Source organism: Barbus barbus, assembly GCF_936440315.1.
Source record: "Barbus barbus genome assembly, chromosome: 9".
Lineage (NCBI taxonomy): Eukaryota > Metazoa > Chordata > Actinopteri > Cypriniformes > Cyprinidae > Barbus > Barbus barbus.
The window spans coordinates 1,070,461-1,093,008 of NC_136737.1; the positions used below are offsets into that span (position 1 = coordinate 1,070,461).

The following is a 22,548-nucleotide window of genomic DNA, read 5'->3' on the forward strand; positions in this document are numbered from 1 at the left end:
TTTAAGTAGTTACGTACTAAAAGTAGTGATGCAACTAACTGTTTTTAGCTTTGTAAAAAGTTTTCTCATATGCAGCATTTAGACATCTGACTAATTTTAGTAAACAATATAATTACTAATTATAACCATGTATTATGATTTAAATTAAATTCTATTAATCAATTAATTCTAATTCTATTCTTTAAAAAATTGCCCCTTTTAGACTTGCATTCTATTTATTTACTAACTGCTTGTTTTCTTAAAAAACTATTCGCGATTAATCGTTTGACAGTGCTAGCGTAAATTATCATTTATAACCTGTAATCATTTAAAATATTGATCATTTAAACTGTAAATCCACTTTAAAAATCAAGAATATTTGTAGATTTTATTTAAACATTCACACCAAATTCACATAAAATAATTTATTTTTATTAGGAATACTAGATGCATTTTTAAAAGTAACGAAGTAGTTACGAGCTAAAAGTAGTTCCCAATTTCTTTCTTTGTGATTGTTTGCTGTGGCAGCACCTGATGCTCGTGGGCAGCGCTATACTGTCGGCAGAAATGCGTGGACACTGGGAGCTCATCCAGCAGACGGAGGGCGGCACGGCCACACTGCTGCGACAGTTCGAGGAGTATACGAATACGCTCGCGCAAAACATGAGGAAGACCTACCTGAGCCCCTTCACCATCGTCACGCCCAACATCGGTCTGTTGTTTCACTCCTTCACTGATTTATATGCACACATCCTCCATCCTTACAAAAATGGACGAACAAAATGATTGACATGCCAAGAGTGTTTCTGATTGGCCAAAGATCTACAGGCCACGCCCACAACCTCTTTGGTCAGTGATAGTGACGCATGTGATTTATCACATCACACCATTTCATTCAAATCTGTTAAGGTAGTAGTGACATTTTATGTACGATACACCCCCCCCCCACACATTTACATTTCCGTTTAGTTTTTGTTTTATGGTCTTATTTTTCTCTCTTCAAAATGTATTATAATTTATTATAATAATAATAGTCATTATTAACGTTATTAATAACGATTGATAATAATTCTAATACTTTATTGTGATCTCAGTTGACGAAATAAAAGTTAATTAAATAAAATCCAACAAGTTATAAAGAAAGTTAATCCAGTAAAACCTTTGAGTTTCGGATTGGCAAAATATGCTGGAAAATTGTCGAGTTAAAATGTTTTCAGTTAAATTATAATTTAATGAGGAGCTCATTATTTAATTATTTAGTAAAGTAAGACCTTTGAGTTTTAGATGGCAAAAAAAAAAAATCTGTTGGAAAATGTTAAAATATATGATCTTTTAATTTAATTTAATTTTAATTTTAAATATTAAATAAATATACTTAAATGCGGGTTAGTTTTATAATCTTTTTATTTTTTAATTATTTATGTAGTTTTGTAAATCTGGCAAAATCTGCTGGAAAATGTTTTAAATTATATAATCTTTATGTAATATTTTATTTCAATTATAATTTAAATGTAAGTTGTTTATATATATTTTTTATGTTAGTTTTTATTTATTAAAGATCTTTGAGTATTTGTACATTTTTTTAGTATTTGTATATTTTATTTGAACTTTTACATTTGTCTACACAAAACAACATGATAAATCTATAAACTACTGAAGTTAGCTACAAAGAAGTATCATTTTAATTGTTAGTTGCTTTGTGTTAGTTGTTTTATTTTGGTTTACAAATATATTTTAAATCTGTATTATTCTAGTCATCTCCATTGATCGTTTGGAGAAGATGAATTTTGCCGGTGCTAAACTGCCGCGTTACGAGTCCCTTCGCGGGCCGCGCCCACTTGATCTGGAGACGGCCGTCACTCTTCCTGACTCGGTCTTCATCCCTGCCCCCGAGGGCAAAGGTCAGCAGCAACACAGTGAGCCAGTCGCAGAGTCCGGAAGAAACCACACGGCCAATCGGAAGAAACGACACCCGGACGAGCACGAACAGGACGCCATCGCCAGCGTCATCATCTTCCACAGCCTAGCGGCGCTGCTGCCAGAGCGATACGACACTGACAAGAGAAGCCTCAGGTGAGACCAGACCAGACCAGACTAGACTTGACTAGTCCAGACTAGGCTAGACCAAACTAGACTAGATCAGACTAGACTAAACTAGACCAGACCAGATTAGGCTACACCAGACTAGACTAGACCAAACTAGACTAGGCTAGACCAGACCAGACCAGATTAGGCTACACCAGACTAGACCAGACAGGCCAGGCTAGACCAAACCAGACTAGGCTAGGCTAGACCAGACCAGACCAGATTAGGCTACACCAGACAGGCCAGGCTAGACCAGACCAGACTAGGCTAGACCAGATCAGGCTAGGCTACACCAGACCAGACATTCACAGAGTCACTGATTGATCTAACTCTGTGTGTGTGTTCAGGGTTCCCAAGCGTCCGGTCATCAACACTCCTGTGGTCAGTATAACGGTTCATGATAACGAGGAGCTGCTGCAGCACACGCTGGATAAACCCATCACAGTGCAGTTCCGCCTAGTGGCCACCGAGGAGCGCTCTAAACCCATCTGTGTGTTCTGGAACCACTCCATAGTGTGAGTACAGACTCATACGTGTGTGTAGTGTAGATATGAGCAGGTGTTTGTGAGTGAGCTTGTGTTGTGTTGTGTGTGCAGCCCTGGCGGTCCGGGAGGCTGGTCTTCTAAGGGTTGTGAGGTGGTCTTCAGGAACAGCACACACATCAGCTGCCAGTGTTACCACATGACCAGCTTCGCTGTGCTCATGGACATCTCACGCCGAGAGGTGACCTAACCCAACACTAACCTGATCAGAAGTTAATTGCATAGGGTTGATCTCTTGGGACAGTATACTTTATACGTCCTAGCAACATCCCACCAACTACCTAGCAACCACTGAAAATGCTCTAGTGAATTTTTAACCACATAGCAATGCTCTAGCAACCACCCAGAAAATCTGAACTAGGGGTGTAGCGGTACACAAACATGATGGTTCGGGACGTACCTCGGCTTTGACGTCACGGTTCGGTATGGTTTCGGTACAGCAGGAGGAAAAAATACTGTATATTGATTTACACAGTGGCTGTCATGACTGGTTTAATAACAGGTTTATTTAAACATTCACTGAATAATTAACACATAATTTCTCTAGCTGTGGACACTGATGACTTGCCTGAGGTAAATGAAATGCTACGTGATGTTATGTTTACAAGCTGTTTTATTGATGTCTTTCTAACGCTGATTGAGCGATTACGTGAGGCGTCAGATGTTCATTCATGTTTATTTCATGTTAAAACTAGTAGTAAAGAGGAAGGATGATCCCGCTGCTGTTTGAACTGAGGTGTTTATACAGCGATTATTGTTTGAATTTCCTGATAAAAATGGATTGAATTTGAAAGATAAGACTTTGCTTCTTATCAAAAATAACAGTATAAAAGTGAAAGTTGCTGTACGAAAATGTTCAGTACGAACACGTGTACCGTAAACACCCCTAGTGGTGAAGAACCACGTATTTCCAGCCCAGAACCACCGGACATGGGAGCAGTTTGACGGAAAAGACGCTTAGTTTCCCGACATAAATGCTTGTGTAAAGTCATTCAGTCAGATCAGAGAAATCACATCATTATTTTAGTGTTAATACGCAGCAAACAGTCTGTCTGAGGCTGAAAAGATCTTGATCCTGATTTGGATCCCCAGCCGAACCCCTACAGGCGGCTTTAGCCTCTAAAGGTGGCGCGCCGAAGAATACGTTTTGCTTAAATAAAGCAAGAAGCCGTGGTTTACAGTGAATTTATAAGAGCTAAGGGGCGTTATAACCCCCCATGGCTTCACGGGGCTTATTATATATAGCAAGATTTCACAAACTAAAACAAAGCAAATGAAATGTAATGATTTTAAATAAAAACATTATTTCGCCAAACAATGTAGTTCCTTGCAACAAAGTGTTTTCTGAGCAACACACAGGAACAAAGAGGTGTGTGTTTGTAGAGTAATTTACAACAGCTTCGAAGATGGCTCAACCAATCAGAATCAAGGACCGGAACTATCCGTTTTATAAACGCGTGTTTCTGCTTCAGAATGGAGAGATCCTGCCGGTGAAGCTGATCACATGGAGTTCAGTGGGTGTGACGCTAGGCTTCCTCTTCCTCACCATCGTCTTCCTCACCTGTCTGCGGGCGGCGAGCAGCAACAAGACCAGCATCGTCAACAACGGTGCGGCCGCCCTCTTCATCGCGCACCTCGTCTTCATCCTGGGCATCAATCAGGCCGATAACCCGGTAACGCCCACTTCCTTTCTGGATTTTTAGAAAGTTGGAGCGTCGTGGTTTTCACTCGTTCCACTACCGCTCCATCACAAGCACAATTCATGCCAACAACCAAGGATTTACATGTTGAACATATTTAGCTAGCTTGATATAGATGGATCTCTCAAATCAGAAAGAATGTGAAGGTTATGATTAGGGCTGCGATGATAGAATCGAGCCACGAATCGACTCTGCATTGATTTGAGATTATTGGAATGCATTGCGATCCTCTCTAGAATCGATTCTGAGCTTAGTTTTTAACAGTAGATGGCGCTCTAGGCTAGTTTTTAACCGCATACTCAAATCCTCACGAAGAAGAGCCCTTGTGTATGGCAAGCCGTTTCGACTTTTATTGCTTCTCAGGATATTAATTCTTGATATCAACAATTTAATTGTCACTAGTGACAATGTTAATTTCTGATATCAACAATTTAATTCTTGATATCAATAATTAAATATTTGATATCAAGAATAAAATTGTTGATATCAAGAATGAACATTGTTACTAGTAGAAATATAATTCCTGATATCAAGAATTAACGTTTTAACTAGCAAAAATTGTATTGTTGATATCAAGAATTCATATCCTGAGAAGGAATAAAAGTCGAAATGCCTTGCCATACTATGTGCCCTTAAAGTGCTTCTTCATCTGTATCCAGTTTCGAATGAGCAGTAATCTGTAAGAAATGCAGTGATCTGTAGATAAAATATCGAATACATACTGTTATTTTTATCCTTCACAAATATTGTCCTAGCATAACAAATAGGGCTGGGTAAAAAATATTGATTCTCCGATTTTAATCGTTCTTCAGTTTAACACAACGATATCGATTCGGGAAATCCCCGATCGATTCTTAATGCGCGTGCTTCACGTAAGAGGATATGAATATTCACCTCTCGTCCTGAAGGTGTCACCATCTTTCGAATTGCTCCACTAAAACAAACAACTGTGTGCACCCTATTATTAATGTAGATGTGTATTTCAGTAATAAACTTAAGTAGGAGAGTTTCAGTTACCAGCATTTATATCAAAATATGGATCCCATGTCTGCAAAACTAACATTTTAAATGAAATATTGATAGCTAATCGATATCGAATCGAAACCATAAAAATAAGAATCGAATCGATTCGCAGAATTGGTCACAATACCCAGCCCTAATAACAAACCATACATCAATGGAAAGATGATTTTGAAAAATTGAGCCTTATGACTGGTTTTGTGCTCCATATATGTTCTGAACAGAACTTCTGTGATATTTCTAAACATAGTGCTAATACTTCAGCCGGGAGCAAAGGCGGAGCGGTGTTTCTGATATCAGTGAGCGAGGTGATTATTGAATGCTTGTTGTGTCCGTCTGTCTCCCTGCAGTTCCTGTGTACGGTGATGGCCATCCTGCTGCACTTCCTGTGGCTCTGCGTCTTCTCCTGGCTCTTCCTGGAGGGGCTGCATGTTTACCGCATGCTCAGCGAGCTGCGCGACATCAACTACGGCCCCATGCGCTTCTACTACCTGATTGGCTGGGGCGTGCCGGCCTTCGTCACGGGTCTGGCGGTGGGACTGGACCCCGAGGGCTACGGGAACCCGGACTTCTGCTGGCTCTCGCTCTACGACACCCTCATCTGGAGTTTGGCGGGTCCCGTGGCGTTCGTGGTGTCGGTGAGTGTTTGCCTCTGTTTGCACAAACTATAGACCCCTTTCACAAGACTGTGATGATGCGTTTAACTCTTTCCCCGCCAAACACAAAAACTTGACATTATTCATGAGACAATGCATCCCCGCCAAACACAAAATGTTCCAGTTTTCTGTGTTCTTGCTGTTATACGCTAGGGGGCGCTATCACACATCTCCTGAATGAGTCTAGAATCACTCGATCAAAAACACAGACCAGGAAGACGCAGAAACCAGCGATCTAATATAAGCATATGAAAAATAATGCGATCGTCAACATGAACCGCATATAAATGAAAACTGACTAATGTTACCGAGTGAGATGTGGATCCAGAAAGTGTTAAAAGCCTGTGAAGCTTTGAGATACTGATGGTGTTACTGCAGGCATTAGTTCAAATCAGCTCAAAAGACTGTTTGACAACAAAAATATTTGCTGACAGTTTTTTGACGACTAATCGTTTCAGCCCTAGTATGTAGTGAGTATGAAAGCGTGTCTGTTTCTCTCTCAGATGAACGTGTTCCTGTACATCATGGCATCGAGAGCCTCGTGTTCGCTCCAGCGGAAGAGCTGTGAGAAGAGAGACGTGCCGGCGTGAGTCTCGTTCACACTCAATCCTGAAGCGTCTGTGTGTGTAGTGTGTTTGTTACAGCGTCTGTGTGTGTGTGTGTGTGTGTGTGTGTGTGCAGGGCGGGTCTGAGGACAGCGTGTGCCGTGTTGCTGCTGGTGACGGTAACCTGTCTTTTGGCGTTGCTGTCGGTCAACAGCGACATGATTCTCTTCCACTATCTGTTCGCCGGATTCTGCTGCGCTCAGGTACCACGAGCTCATCAAAGAGTCCCTCAGAACACCTGACCCTAGCGATGATGATCACGTGTGTGTTTGTGTTTCAGGGGCCGTTTATTTTCTTCTTCCGCGTGGTGTTTAATAAAGAAGCAAGAGACGCCATGCGCTACTGCTGCGGCAAGAAACGGCCCGATCACATGATCAAATCCAAACCATCCGTGAGTCTACAGACTGTTAAGGTTCTTGCACACACAGTCTGAAATTTTCATATGCATTCGTCATCCTTTCCTATCAAAATGCTTGCTACGGATGCCAAAACGCAGAAAATTGAACCTGATACAAATGTTTTGATGACAGACGAAAGTTTTGTAGATGGTGTGATTGACACAACGTGAGGTCGTATTTAGTTTTATAACATGCAAAAATTTCTGACTCGGTGTGCGAAAACTCAAGATAACAACTTACCATTAGTTTTATTTGTGATGCTACATTGAGTTTGTAAACACTATCTGAAAATACAAAACTACACAAAGCTCTGGAAAAATGAAGAGACCACTTGAAAATTCTAACTAGTTTACAGAATAAAACAAAAAAAGCTCTGCCTGTGTTTGCCTTTCCAATTTTGTATTTTCACCTTTGTGCCCATATTTCTTTTTTTTCTAGATCACAATGATGTTGTAATGTGTGTTTTTTTGGTCAGACCACTAGTAAACGTGTAGCTGTGAATCCTATCCAGTCTCTTTCAGTCAATATCGCACGTACAGTAATGTGTAGATTTGTATTTCTGAAATGGATATATGGCATACATAAGAAGTGCAGTCTTCTGCAGTTCAGTACAGTAACTGTCATCAAACTGTTGCTATAGTTTACATCAGGTAACACTAACAGAGAGCACTGTTATATTGACAACACAAATAAGCATTTTGACTTGTTTGTCTTGTTTGTGAACAGTGATGACACTGATTTGTTCATTGACATAAACACTTATGATGAGAGATGAACTAAAGATTGAGTAAATTACAGGCTTTTGCAGGAAATCCATTGCTGTTTGTGTGAATTGTTTTGAGAAATGCACATACTTAAATATTAAGAATGATTCGAGAAATGCACCAAAGTAACTGAAAAAAACTGTATATGTTTATTTATGCATGCATACATTATTTTTATAGTTTTAATTTTTTGCAATCTTCTGTTTTCATTTAGTGTTTTATTTGAATGAATAATTCCCTTGTAACGATCTCTTCATCTGTCCGTCAGGCGTTTATCTGTAACAGTAATTTTGTGGACGGAGGTCTGTATCATCTGCCGTTCGCTGAGTCCAGTGTGTCTCTGAACGGAACCCAGAGCAGCAAAACACATCAGAACTACATGCCCTTCAGCCTCCGGTACACACACACACACGCACACACCACACACATGCACACACGCACGCACACACAGACACACGCAGACTGGGAGCCAGTTTGATCAGTTTAAAAAAGACGCAATCAACTAATGAAGCACTCATGAAGTGTTGTTTTGTTTCAGCGGAGACGATCTGAACAGTAGTCACCTGAGTCTGAGTGAACACAACACACTCTTCAAAGACAAAGAGCAGATAGACGGTAAGGACACGCACACACACACTCGTGTGTGTATGTCTCACAGTGAGCTGACTTTAACCTCTGTGTGTAGATCACGACTCAGACTCTGACAGCGATCTCTCGGAGCTGGAGGACGATCAGAGCGGCTCGTATGCATCCACACACTCGTCCGACAGCGAGGAAGACGAGGGTGAGTTCCCACAGGAGGAATGCTGGGAGAATCTGGCCACCAGCGGCCCCATCAAACCTCACGGTACGACATCACATGGCTCACGCGACTCTGCGCTTCTGTCAGCGTTTCTGACATCTGTCTGTCTGTCTGTCTGTCAGATATCTGGGAGGGTGAGACGGGAGCAGCAGATGAGCGTCTGAAGGTGGACACACTGTCCAAACCCGAGGACAGAGCAGAGGATCATGGGACGGAAAACCTGCTGCTGCTACTGCACAGTTTACCAAACACCAGCGCACCGCCGCACAAAGGTCTGAACGAGCGAATGGATGAAATATTCTTTAGTTAACTACACTGATACCTATAACTATACCGATAACTGTAACAATAATTATAACTTACCAATAACTATAACAATAATTGCACTGGTAACTACAATGATATCTATAAATGTTAATTATTATAACAATAATAACTATAATGATAATTATAACAATACCTATAATAACTATTTGTATCTGTAATGATAACTAACTATAACTATGACTAGCTGTAAGTGCTGCTGCCCAGGGTAAAGTGTGCTATATTTTAACGTGTGACCGTGCCGCGCAGGAATCCTGAAGAAGAAGCAGCTGTCGCCCATCGCCGAGAGGAACGCCATCAATCGCATACACAACCAGCTGTCTGGAGACTCCGCCTCCTCGAGGGGCCCCTCCTCCAGCGAGGGCCGAGGGGGCGGGGCTAGACAGGATTATCAGAATGGGGCGTCCACGAGCGGACTGACAAAAATGCTCGACCACGACTCGTCTGAATCTGAGTGAGTGATTCATGTCCACTGATCGGTGCCCTTACTTTGACTGATTCATCAGTGACATTACTGTCAAATTTATATTAGAAAATCAATGTTAATGTTTAGGATATTATACTATCTTTATGCCTTATTAGGGTTAGCTGGGTGATAACATGGTTACATTTTGCGATGAAATATAAAACTCAAGCAGTGGAGATTTGCTACATAGTATTTATTGTTTTACAAGTATGTATGCAGATAAATATATATCCAACTTTATATATAGTGCTGTGCGATAATAGTTTACATTTTCATATATAGCCAACTATACTATGTATCCAACTTTATATATAGTGCTGTGCGATAATAGTTTACATTTTCATATATAGCCAACTATACTATGTGTCCAACTTTATATATAGTGCTGTGCGATAATAGTTTACATTTTCATATATATCCAAATATACTATGTGTCCAACTTTATATATAGTGCTGTGCGATAATAGTTTACATTTTCATATATAGCCAACTATACTATGTGTCCAACTTTATATATAGTGCTGTGCGATAATAGTTTGCATTTTCATATATAGCCAACTATACTATGTGTCCAACTTTATATATAGTGCTGTGCGATAATAGTTTGCATTTTCATATATAGCCAACTATACTATGTGTTCAACTTTATATATAGTGCTGTGCGATAATAGTTTACATTTTCATATATAGCCAACTATACTATGTGTCCAACTTTATATATAGTGCTGTGCGATAATAGTTTACATTTTCATATATAGCCAACTATACTATGTGTCCAACTTTATATATAGTGCTGTGCGATAATAGTTTACATTTTCATATATAGCCAACTATACTATGTGTCCAACTTTATATATAGTGCTGTGCGATAATAGTTTACATTTTCATATATAGCCAACTATACTATGTGTCCAACTTTATATATAGTGCTGTGCGATAATAGTTTACATTTTCATATATAGCCAACTATACTATGTGTCCAACTTTATATATAGTGCTGTGCGATAATAGTTTACATTTTCATATATAGCCAACTATACTATGTGTCCAACTTTATATATAGTGCTGTGCGATAATAGTTTACATTTTCATATATAGCCAACTATACTATGTGTTCAACTTTATATATAGTGCTGTGCGATAATAGTTTACATTTTCATATATAGCCAACTATACTATGTATTCAACTTTATATATAGTGCTGTGCGATAATAGTTTACATTTTCATATATAGCCAACTATACTATGTATTCAACTTTATATATAGTGCTGTGCGATAATAGTTTACATTTTCATATATAGCCAACTATACTATGTATTCAACTTTATATATAGTGCTGTGCGATAATAGTTTACATTTTCATATATATCCAACTATACTATGTGTTCAACTTTATATATAGTGCTGTGCGATAATAGTTTACATTTTCATATATATCCAACTATACTATGTGTCCAACTTTATATATAGTGCTGTGCGATAATAGTTTACATTTTCATATATAGCCAACTATACTATGTGTCCAACTTTATATATAGTGCTGTGCGATAATAGTTTACATTTTCATATATAGCCAACTATACTATGTGTCCAACTTTATATATAGTGCTGTGCGATAATAGTTTACATTTTCATATATAGCCAACTATACTATGTGTCCAACTTTATATATAGTGCTGTGCGATAATAGTTTACATTTTCATATATAGCCAACTATACTATGTGTCCAACTTTATATATAGTGCTGTGCGATAATAGTTTACATTTTCATATATATCCAACTATACTATGTGTCCAACTTTATATATAGTGCTGTGCGATAATAGTTTACATTTTCATATATAGCCAACTATACTATGTGTCCAACTTTATATATAGTGCTGTGCGATAATAGTTTACATTTTCATATATATCCAACTATACTATGTGTCCAACTTTATATATAGTGCTGTGCGATAATAGTTTACATTTTCATATATAGCCAACTATACTATGTGTCCAACTTTATATATAGTGCTGTGCGATAATAGTTTACATTTTCATATATAGCCAACTATACTATGTGTCCAACTTTATATATAGTGCTGTGCGATAATAGTTTACATTTTCATATATATCCAACTATACTATGTGTCCAACTTTATATATAGTGCTGTGCGATAATAGTTTACATTTTCATATATATCCAACTATACTATATGTCCAACTTTATATATAGTGCTGTGCGATAATAGTTTACATTTTCATATATAGCCAACTATACTATGTGTCCAACTTTATATATAGTGCTGTGCGATAATAGTTTACATTTTCATATATATCCAACTATACTATATGTCCAACTTTATATATAGTGCTGTGCGATAATAGTTTACATTTTCATATATATCCAACTATACTATATGTCCAACTTTATATATAGTGCTGTGCGATAATAGTTTACATTTTCATATATATCCAACTATACTATATGTCCAACTTTATATATAGTGCTGTGCGATAATAGTTTACATTTTCATATATATCCAACTTTATATGAAAGAGCTGTGAGATAATATAGTTGTTTTTCAGTATATCCTTCTATACCATATATCCAACTTTATATATAGAGCTGGGTAATAATATAACATATAACAAAATTGTACAAAATAATATTTTGCAATGATAAATGTAGTGTTCACGAATCAGATATCGACAGATGTGTGTTTTTCTTTGCAGATGCTGATGAGTGACGAGAGAATGACGAGGAGAAGAACAATCGTCCCGTCACTCCGTTTGATTTTTCCTACATATGACGCGACTGATCTGATTCTCTGTGCCAAACACTGACGAGAATCTGTCGTTTTTTACATTTTTGTTTACATACTTGAAGTGAAGCACTTTTTCTATTTCTTTTGTCCTCTCGTCGCATCGAAACCACATTTTGAAACAGACATTTTGTAAATGAGTAAAAAAAAGATCAGGGAATTTCCTACATGAAGCTAAACTACTGCTGGATTGCGCTGCTGCTATACGAGCGATAAATGAAGGAACGAATCACTGGACGAACATGAGAAGGAGCTGACTCCTGATTCAAGCCTTTCACTGCTGATGCCACTCGTGTTCGCGATGCCTTCTCCACCAGCAGGGCCTTTTATTTCGGACCGTTGGAGGAGAGCAACACTTTTGATACTAGCTGTTTTGTAAATTTTGTGAACGTTTTTATACGAACTTTTAAAAAGACTGACGTTTCAAACCTTTTGAAAGAACCCCTTTGTATTTTATAGACTAGTAATGATGTAAATGTGAATTTAAACCTTTGTTTTGCAGTGTTGTACAGCTCTTTAACACGTCACGCAAAGAACACGCTAACCCATCCAAACATTTCATCTGAATCACATCTGCACGATTTACGCTTTCACTGCGTGAAAATGCATTAGTAAACATTTTATCACACGATGTGCTGCTTCCATCTTCTGAGACGCTCCAGACGGGTCACTTTTGGACTTTTGATAACATGACATAAATCATGCTGTACAGGTTTATATCCATACGCTTCTTTGCTCTCAGTGCTTTATTATGGAAGTGTGTTTAAGCCATGGGATATAAAACATGTCAAAATTGAAACTTTTTGTCCCACAATTCACTTTTTTCCAGCTGAAAGATAAAAACACACATTCAAAAAAAAGAGATGTTAACTTGAAATTGAGATTTTTGATTTACATTTTTTTATTCCATGTTGGAAACAATATTTTTTTTTTTAAATATAAACTCAGAAATTTTAGAAAAAAGTAAAAATTGCAAGATGTAAAGTTGGAATTATGAGTTTATAACAAGTCAGAATTGTGTAACGTAAACAAAAGCTTGATTTGTGAAATGTAAACACAATTGGAAGGAAAAAAGTCTGAATTGTGATAGAAAGTTGCAATAACATTATTTATTTTTCTTTCCCGGCGGTGGAAACTGGTCACTGTTAGCTATTTTTCCTTCTGTGGCAGAAACAAGCTTCCATCCTTTATACCTGTATTTCTGTGTATGACTGGAATCAGTTTGGGCTGGAAACGCTTTGTAAAAAGTAAATCTTCAGTTTTTTTCATCAAACGCTGGTGTTACCTGGTAAACAATCAAGCTGAAAAACAAATGTCCTACATTCTTCCTCATTTGTCTGTCTCCAAATTAAAAAAAAAATACTTTTCCCACAAAAACCTCATTAAAAAACGTTTTTTCTCTCATTGAAAAATCTCATTCTTTATCTTTTCTTAAACCTCTCATAAAAGTTTTTTTTCCTTCATCAAATTTTTTTTATTTTTCTCTCATCAAAGAGAGAACTTTTCATATTTCTCTCAAACTTTCTCTTAAACTTCTCATCAAAAAATTCTCATCAAAAAACTTTTCTCTGCTCATAAACTTTTAATTTTTATCTCTTTTTTTTCTTTTCTTTTTTTAATGAGAGGAAAAATTATTGTGAGAATTTTAGGAGATAAAAAAATAAAAAATATATTTTTTTGATTTTTTTTTGTTTGTTTTTTTAATGCCAAGAGTAATTGTAAGAATTATTTTTTTCTCATCAAAACTTTTCTCTCTCAAACTTTTCTCATAAAAACGTTTCTCTCATAAAAAACAAACAAACAATTTTTCTCTCACAAAATGTAAGATATTTAAAATACATTTTTGATGAGGGAAAAAATTTAGATTTTTAAGAGATATTTAAAAAAGTCTGAATTCTGTAGGCAAGGCAAGTGGTGTTTTTTAGGCCCTTGTCTTTCCTACAAAATTTAGATTTTTTTTTAAATGTCAATTTTTTTCTCATTAAAATATTTTTTTATGCTTATCACAAACATTTCATTTTTATCTCTTAAACTTCTCAATTCTTTTCCTCACCAAAAAAACTCATTTTTTCTTTTATCAAAAAACTTTTTTCTTTAAAAACTCATTTTTTCTTTTATCAAAAAACTTTTTTCTTTAAAAACTCATTTTTTCTTTTATCAAAAAACTTTTTTCTTTAAAAACTCATTTTTTCTTTTATCAAAAAACTTTTTTCTTTAAAAACTCATTTTTTCTTTTATCAAAAAACGTTTTTCTTTAAAAACTCATTTTTTCTTTTATCAAAAAACTTTTTTCTTTAAAAACTCATTTTTTCTCTCTTCAAAACACTTCTCAGTTTTCCACTGAAACGTTTTTCTCTCGTTGATAAAGCTTTTCTCTGTTTTCTCTAAATGTGGAGGCAACACAAGAGAAATGCTATTAACCTCAGCCAGCAGGTGTCGCTGTAGCATCAGATCTTTTATCCTTCAATAACACATTTACATCATATCATTTAACATGCCATTTGTTGTCATATGACACAACATTTTTATCAAAAATTAATGAGAAAACATTGTGATGCTGCTAACAGAGGAAAAAAGTTTTCTGATGAGGACATTTTTTAAGAGAGAAAAAAAGATGAAAACGAGAAAAACAAGTTTTTTGATGAAAGGAAACATTTTGATGAGACCATTTTTTGTAATAAGGGAAAACGTTGTTTGAAGGATGAAACATTTTTGATGACTTTGTTTTTTTCCACGAGACATTTTTTGATTAAATAATGAGAGAAACAGTCTGAAGAGGAAAAGAAGTTGTGAGAGCATTTTTGATTTTTATTTGTTGAAGAGCAAAATGGAGAGAGCGAGAGAAAGTGGTAATATTCACTCAGGAAGGATCTAAAGCATGTTTCGTTCATGTTCATGTGTTTATGATCTGAGTGTTTGTGTTACATTTCTCCACGTCCAGCAGAATCTGCAGCAAATAAACACAAAAACACCTTCGGACAAATAAAATAAATGACTAAATCCTAACAGTCTTATTGCCTCTTTCATCATAGAAACTAATGAATAACTCAATCAGGAAACAGAACTAAACCAAAACCTGGAACGCTTTAAATTCATCTCAATAATGACACCATATATGATCTTCTGTAGATCTGACATTAAAACTCTATTTATTTCTTCATTATTTCAGTATTTCCCAACACTGAAGCTGTTATTTTCCTGTTTATTAATGCTTTGAATCCATCTGTATTATATAAAGATCTATAGAAATACATCTGACTTGACTATTTTGCTGGAGAAACAAAAAGAAAATCATGTTTTAGCACAATTTAAATCCTAATTATGACAAACTTAGTTTCAATCTGAAAATGACTGAAATCACACATTGTTAGTTTATGCAAGAGATTATTAATATTTGCTGTGAAACTGATTCAGACTTTGTTTCAGTGAGTCTCTTCTGATCATTTGATTCATAAACCGCTGAATCAAGCATTTCTAGACTAAATATTAATATTTCATTCAACATTGTTGTGGATCAGTTTTACATCCATTTACTTCAATAAACAAGCCATCATTTACTCTCTAGAACTGAAATAAACCATTATTGATTTACAACAAACTCTGAAAATGTGTTGAATATTGAATCATGATGAAAGATGAAAGAGGAAGATCCAGAGCTACAGATTACTGACTATTGATCGATAAGATCCTCAGAGAAGAAGAATCATAATTACAGAAGAAAGGTAAGAGTGTGTGAGTGAAGCAGGTTGTGAATGTGTGTAGATGTGTGTTAGTTACAGGATCAGAGAATGACACCCTTCCTCTGTCATAGTCCAGATTCACTCTCACACGATCAAGCTTACGTTTCACACGAAAACCAGAACCTGAAGACCATCCGTACTGTACACACCAGACACCAGTGTTGAAGAAACCCGGTCCCTTCCTCTGGTTTGATGCTGTAGTTACTCCCAGACTCCAGAATAAACCCTGTTTAACCTCCACATCCCAGCAGTGTGTTCCTGAGTTAAAGCCCTCTGAACCCAGAACACAGGGATACCGGTCAAATCTCTCTGGATTATCAGGAACAGGTCGATGACGGCTGTATCTCACACCGGTCAGATCATCAGACAGAAGGAGATCTGGATGAGCCGTGTTTGGATCCAGAATCACAGGAGCTGATGAGACACAATCAACAGATGCTGTTATTCTGATCTTCATATAATGATCAAGAGTGAACCCAACACAGATGATTATGAATTATGATCAGACACATCAGACATGTTCCTCTCATCACTGTCAGTCATTCTCTGTGTGATTTATCAATACTGACGGTTCAATCAGAAACAGTGAGGGACACAAACTGAAAACAGATTCATTTATATTCAATTATAGTCAGAAGCTTTAACGCTTTCACACGCGAGTTTAAAATATTGTGTTTTTAGTCCAGCCTTGTTTTAGATTGTAGCGCCTCACTGTTTCCATGGCGACGCGTCATGCTTGTCACGTGACACACCGCAGCTATGACACGTGCATCGCTTTTATTTCCTGTTTGATTATTAATATTCACAAACATACTCACTATATTATGAAACATCATATTCCGATTCTGAAATACGTGCAAGTAAATGTATTTGGTATTTGAAACACTTTTATAATGACCGTGTTCCTATAAATGTAAGGTTTTGCTAGTACTTGTGTGTATTTAAATGTCTGAAAGCTAAAATAAGCATTATATGGTTGAAAACACTGAATAGTTGTGGCGCTCAGCGCGGGAAAGCAGAGCTGAATTCAGCAGCTGATGACGTCACGCACTGAACGTTCTAATCGCACCGGTGTGATCGCGCGCGTTAAACACATCATTTCATATTCAAATCAGACAATAATCTTCATATCTTTAGCATTTCCCTCAGTGTTTCTCTTCTATAAAACACTATCTGTTTACTCAATGCTGCCTCATTATTAAAAATAAAAAACAGTAGTAATAACAACAATAATAAGCTTACTGGTATTAATGAAAACTACAACTAAAATTATTTAGTAATTTATTGAATTATTCAGTAGCTAAAATTAAATGATAAATATAAGATGATATTCTAAAAAAAAAAAAAATTGAATTAGAAAAATAGTTTTGGCAACTACTCAGAATAAAATAAATCAATGTGAAGTATTCAAATGACTAAAACAAAATTAAATATAATGAATTATACATATTTAAAGGAAGCTAAATATATTTGTACAGTAATAAAAAGGAAAAAATGCATACAAATTATTTATATATATATATATATATCAAAATCAATGAAAGTAAAATAAACGCTTTTATAAATGAGGACAATGAAAGTAATCAAAATCAATGAAAGAGCTCTGAAACGCATTAATTATATAATAAATAAAAATAAAACAGACAGAATAGAAAGAACAGAGAAGATAGTGTTAGTTTTGTTTTTTAAGAATAGAATTAGAATAGAGTGCTAGAGTTAGAGGATAAATAAAGATAGAAGATTTTCAGCTGATTCTTGAAGAATATTCTTTATATATATTCACTAGCTTTTCTATTCACTTTCTATTGTCTTTTTATTTATTATATAATTAATGCGCATCATTGATCTTTCCTTGATTTTGATTGGTTCCACTGTCCTCATTTATAAAAGTGTCTGCTAAATGACTAAACGTACAGTGCTATGCATAAGTTTAGGCACCCATGCTAAAGTTGACTAAAAAGAGGAATAAAAAATCATCTTTTGGAAATTGAACTTAATGCCTTAATTAAAAAAATTGGGAAAAATCATACCTTTAAGGACACCAATTTGAATAATGTATCGTAAATACATAAATGTTCTTCCTTAAAATACAGGGTGCATAAGTTTGGGCACCCCTATGTTAAATTCCCATAGAGGCAGGCAGAGTTTTATTTTTAAAGGCCAGTTACTTCATGGATCCAGGATACTATGCATCCTGATAAAGTTCCCTTGGCTTTTGGAATTAAAATAGCCCCACATCATCACATAGCCTTCACCATACCTAGAGATTGGCATGGAGTACTTTCCATAAGATCACCTCTCAATGCAAATCAAACCAGCTATTAGGCTAACTGAAATAAAACCATGCCAATCTCTAGGTATGGTGAAGGCTATGTGATGATGTGGGGCTATTTTAATTCCAAAAGCCAAGGGAACTTTATCAGGATGCATACTATCCTGGATCCATGAAGTAACTGGCCTTTAAAAATAAAACTCTGCCTGCCTCTATGGGAATTTAACATAGGGGTGCCCAAACTTATGCACCCTGTATTTTAAGGAAGAACATTTATTTATTTACGATACATTATTCATTCACAAAGAAAATTGGTGTCCTTAAAGGTTGGATTTTTCCCAATTTTTTTAATTAAGGCATTAAGTTCAATTTCCAAAAGATGATTTTTATTCCTCTTTTTAGTCAACTTTAGCATGGGTGCCTAAACTTATGCATAGCACTGTATATATATATATATATATATATATGTGTAATTTATTTATTTATAATTAGAAATATGAATCAAAAGAGTAATATAAACAGCAGTAATCATATAGAAATCAGATCTTTTTATGCAGAACTGTTTCTGTCCGTCTGATCAAATAAAGAGTTAAAAACTGCTGAAATCATGTGTTTTTCATGAGACTGAAAATGAAAGTCAAGCGCACTGAATTCTTGGATTGATTATTTCTAAAAGCAGGGGTGTAAAACACGAGTCATTTTACTAAAGTATTATTTTGGGGCATTTATTCAAGTACAGTTTAAAGTCACGACTTGCACTTTTACTTGATTATTTGTATGAAGGAAACAGAACTCTTTACTCCTTACAATTTGATTTCAGCTTGAAAAGAACTGATTATGATTTAATTTGCTCTTGCACTCATGAAATGTGTCACAGAAGCTCAAACCTGCTGCTAATGAGGGCTGTTTTCATGCATCGAGCTCATCCTTCATCAGCTCAGTTCCTGGCTTCACAATGTATTTCCATCAAATATGACAAGCATATGAAGGTAGACGAGTTTATTCATTATTTATTCATTATTTGTGTCTGTTTTGATGAAGTCGTTAGCTGTCTTGTATTATATTGACTGAATGCACAAATAAAATCAGTGATGAGAATATAAATATAATTCATGATTACTTTTTAAATTAAATGTAGCAGAAATCTTCAAAAAGTGTGTAAATGAACTGTAAGTCATGTTTAGTGATGTTCTGGGAGTCCATGAGTTATATTATAATGATATATTGAGCAACTCTTAGGACTGTCAATGAATTATTATTTAATATGAATAATTATGAAAATATGATTGGCTCATTAATTCATCTAATTGGTCATAAACAATTATACATAAATATTTGCAAAAGGAAAAAACCCTCTAAATGCCCCAAATAAACAATTAAAAGATGAATTATTGTTACAGACAGCGGTTCAATATGATGAAACAATCTCCTTTTCTTTCGTTAGATTACATCTACTTTTTTATACTTTTTTTATTCAAGTATGTTTTTGGCCATTTACTTGCCGTTTTAATTAAGTAAAATTTCACAGAGTATCTGTACTTTAACTTGAGTTTAATTTTTGAGGACTTTCTAAAAGTGAGCTGCTGGTTTTGGTGCAGTAGATGATCTGGTTCTTGACACATACTGCTGGAATCTGTCAATATTGCATTTCCAGTGTGTGTGTGTGTGTGTGTGTATGCAGCTCAGATCTTCTGCATCAGACTCACTGTTCTGGACCATGTCCTGCATCTTCTTCCAGACTCTGAAGGGCAGGTTGCCCAGGTAACGTGGCACATGAATCAAAGCTCCAGAAGGCATCTGTGGATCCGGCTGTGATGAGATCTGGACTCTGGAAGAACATTCAGGATCAGAACTGCAGTGGCTTTGGATCAGAAGCAGAGCGACCAGAGACACCAGCAGATCACTCACCTTTCCATTGAGACTGGAAACTCCTGCAGAACAAACACACCATTGATCAACACCTCAATCAATCAATCAATCAATCAATCAATCAATCAATCAATCAATCAATCATCTGAACTCAGACCTTCAGAAAGCAGACGTCACTGGCTTTCATCATCTCCTCCATGTCTTTGATTGTGTGTGAAAGAGCTGAGATGTGTCTGTTCATCTCCTCCAGCTTCTCCTTCATCATCTGCTTCTTCTGCTCCTCTTCCTCCCTCAGTGCAGTGATTGTAGCTTCTTCTTCATCTCTGAGAAACTGATGAAGCTTCTCAAACTGCTGTTTAATCTGACGCTCTGTGTGCTCAGCTTGAGACTGAAATCAGACCACATTCACTTCAATCGTCTCCATCGACACACATCAACACATCACATCATTCAGATCTGAGAGAAACTCAGAGACCGACATATAACGGATCCAGAAGCAGATTGATGAACCTCATTTACACAAATAATCAGCTGGAGTCCGTTATATTAAATATATCCGATCATAACTGTATATAGTGATCTACAGCTACAGAGCAGGAACCACAATCAAGCATCAAGGTTTCAAAAGCTTGTGGCTTGAAAGGACTTAAAGATAGAGATCTACTGTAAATTAGAAAAATGTTGGACATGACCGAAAGTTTAGCTGGGGTGTAAATATACTCATCTAATTTGCATATTATAACGTCATCAGGGGGCGGCACTCTTGAATTTCATAATATTCAGGAAATAGCCAAAATAGATAGATAGCACCAAAGAGCCATTAGTGTGGTCAGAGAAGTGTCAGGAAGCATTGTGTATGTCTCCCTCATCAGACACACCTGATTCAACTCATTAGCTCGTTATTAGAGACTGCTAGACCTGAACTGGTTGTGTCTGACGAGGGAGACATACAAGATGAGTTGTGCAGGGGTGCTTGCAGGACAGGGTTGAAAACCACTGCCCTAGACAAAGAACATTGCTTATTTTCTTTTCCCAATAAATGATAAATTATTTAAACCCTATTTAATTGTCTTGTCCCTCTTTATGTTGTGGTCTTGTAACGAGCTAGACATTAACACTCTGGATTCTGTTTCCTCACCGTGATGTGTTCAACTGTTTTCTCAAACTCTCCTTTCATTTTTTCATTGTGTTGAAGTTTCTTCTGTAATGATTTCAGTGCTGTATCGAGCTCCTCCTAGAATTAAACCAAATTATAATTCATAAAAGAGAAGATAAAACAATACAGCAATATGATCATATAATGCAGTGCAAAAGTATTTGCGCCCATGCAGATTTCTTCTGTTTTTGTGAACCTCTCATACTAAATTAATTCAGAAATTAAAACCTGCCATGAAACAAAGGCAAACTGAGTGAACACAAAGCACAGTTTGTAAATGACAATGTTATTTAAGCAAAAAAAGTTATCTAATACCAACTGGGCCTGTGTGAAAATCTATTTGCGCCCGTAGTTATTAATTCCCCAAATCTATGAAACTTTATTGATAATGTAGTTCAGCTGGACTAAACACAAGCAGCTCTGATCAATCAAATCAACACTTAAACAGGACTTTATAACAACATGAAGTTGGCTAAAAGCCGTTTCTCTCACCTTATATGCAGGAATAACTTCATCGATGGGTCTGAATGTGTGACTGACGTGTTTCTGTGAATCTCTGCACACTAAACACAGCGGCTGTTTGTCCTCCAGACAGAAGAGTTTGAGTTTCTCTCTGTGTAAACTGCAGATCTCCTCAGATCCTGATGAACGCCTCTCATTTCTCTCCTTCAGGAACGACTCACACAAGTTTTTTAACACAAGATTAACTGGAGGATTGCCTTTCGATGATCTTCTCCTGCAGACGGGACACTCCTGAGTTTTCTTGGTTCTCCAGAACTGTTGAAGACACTCTTTACAGAAACTGTGACTACACGACAGAATAACAGGAGTCTTGAAGATTTCCTGACATACAGGACAGGAAATATCATCTTCAGATAGAGAAGCCATTTTCAGTCTTTGAGCTCCAGCGACCTAAACTTTACTTTCACTTTCTGAACAACAGTTTGAGACATGAATCACCACCAGAATCAAAAAGATCTACTATCTATTCAGAAACAAACTTCACAAAGATCCTTCTGTAAAGTGTTCTTCACTGATGGCTGATTCTTTATTGCTTTTGTCAGTAGAGAAGAGAGTCGGTGTGACAGAAAGCAGGAATAACAGGTCAGTCTCTTCCTGGTCAGAGCTGTAAGAGGGAGGAGTTTATGATCAGGTGACTGTGTTTAAACACGTCAGATTTCTTCAGACTAAAGTCTCAAAACCAAAGAGATATTCTTTATAAAAGTTAAGATTCTGCCACGTCCCACCTAAAACAGCTACACGGTTACACCAAATACACAAAAAACTGTTCTTTAAAATAGCATCATATGACCCCTTTAAAATAAACTGCTATAAACTCAAAAGATATGAAACACAAAAGAA

At 36.3% G+C, this 22,548-nt stretch overlaps 2 protein-coding genes across 2 annotated transcripts in view; one reads left to right on the forward strand and one right to left on the reverse strand.

Annotated features, from left to right (window-relative positions):
• LOC306874800 (cadherin EGF LAG seven-pass G-type receptor 2-like) overlaps positions 1-13,552 on the forward strand; it is a gene marked incomplete at its 5' end in the record, with an annotated part of 54,149 nt that extends 40,597 nt beyond the window's left edge. Inside the window, 15 exons of the mRNA XM_079425050.1 lie at positions 508-691; positions 1,734-2,052; positions 2,412-2,579; positions 2,661-2,787; positions 4,079-4,279; positions 5,677-5,964; positions 6,486-6,568; positions 6,664-6,790; positions 6,868-6,978; positions 8,018-8,145; positions 8,288-8,364; positions 8,435-8,596; positions 8,674-8,823; positions 9,125-9,329; positions 12,061-13,552. Coding sequence (XP_079281176.1) covers positions 508-691; positions 1,734-2,052; positions 2,412-2,579; positions 2,661-2,787; positions 4,079-4,279; positions 5,677-5,964; positions 6,486-6,568; positions 6,664-6,790; positions 6,868-6,978; positions 8,018-8,145; positions 8,288-8,364; positions 8,435-8,596; positions 8,674-8,823; positions 9,125-9,329; positions 12,061-12,067 — 2,337 coding nt within the window. The 3' untranslated portion in view covers positions 12,068-13,552. The remainder of the gene's footprint in view (positions 1-507; positions 692-1,733; positions 2,053-2,411; positions 2,580-2,660; positions 2,788-4,078; positions 4,280-5,676; positions 5,965-6,485; positions 6,569-6,663; positions 6,791-6,867; positions 6,979-8,017; positions 8,146-8,287; positions 8,365-8,434; positions 8,597-8,673; positions 8,824-9,124; positions 9,330-12,060) is intronic.
• LOC306874801 (E3 ubiquitin-protein ligase TRIM35-like) lies at positions 13,496-22,325 on the reverse strand. The gene is made up of 7 exons (XM_079425051.1): positions 21,679-22,325; positions 21,169-21,264; positions 20,188-20,418; positions 20,070-20,092; positions 19,868-19,989; positions 14,292-16,303; positions 13,496-14,210 (listed from the first exon to the last, which is right to left on the reverse strand). The coding sequence occupies exons 1-6, from the start codon at positions 22,072-22,074 to the stop codon at positions 15,813-15,815; spliced, it is 1,359 nt and encodes a 452-aa protein (XP_079281177.1). The 5' UTR covers positions 22,075-22,325; the 3' UTR covers positions 13,496-14,210; positions 14,292-15,812.
• Between the last annotated feature and the right edge of the window lie 223 nt (positions 22,326-22,548).

Coding starts and splice junctions, on each gene's coding strand:
- LOC306874801 (XM_079425051.1), bottom strand. CDS start 22,074: ATGGCTTCTCTATCTGAAGATGATATTTCCTGTCCTGTATGTCAGGAA. Junction 20,093..20,187: donor GTGACGTCTGCTTTCTGAAG/GTCTGAGTTCAG, acceptor TTTGTTCTGCAG/GAGTTTCCAGTCTCAATGGA. Junction 19,990..20,069: donor TTTCCAGTCTCAATGGAAAG/GTGAGTGATCTG, acceptor ATGTTCTTCCAG/AGTCCAGATCTCATCACAGC.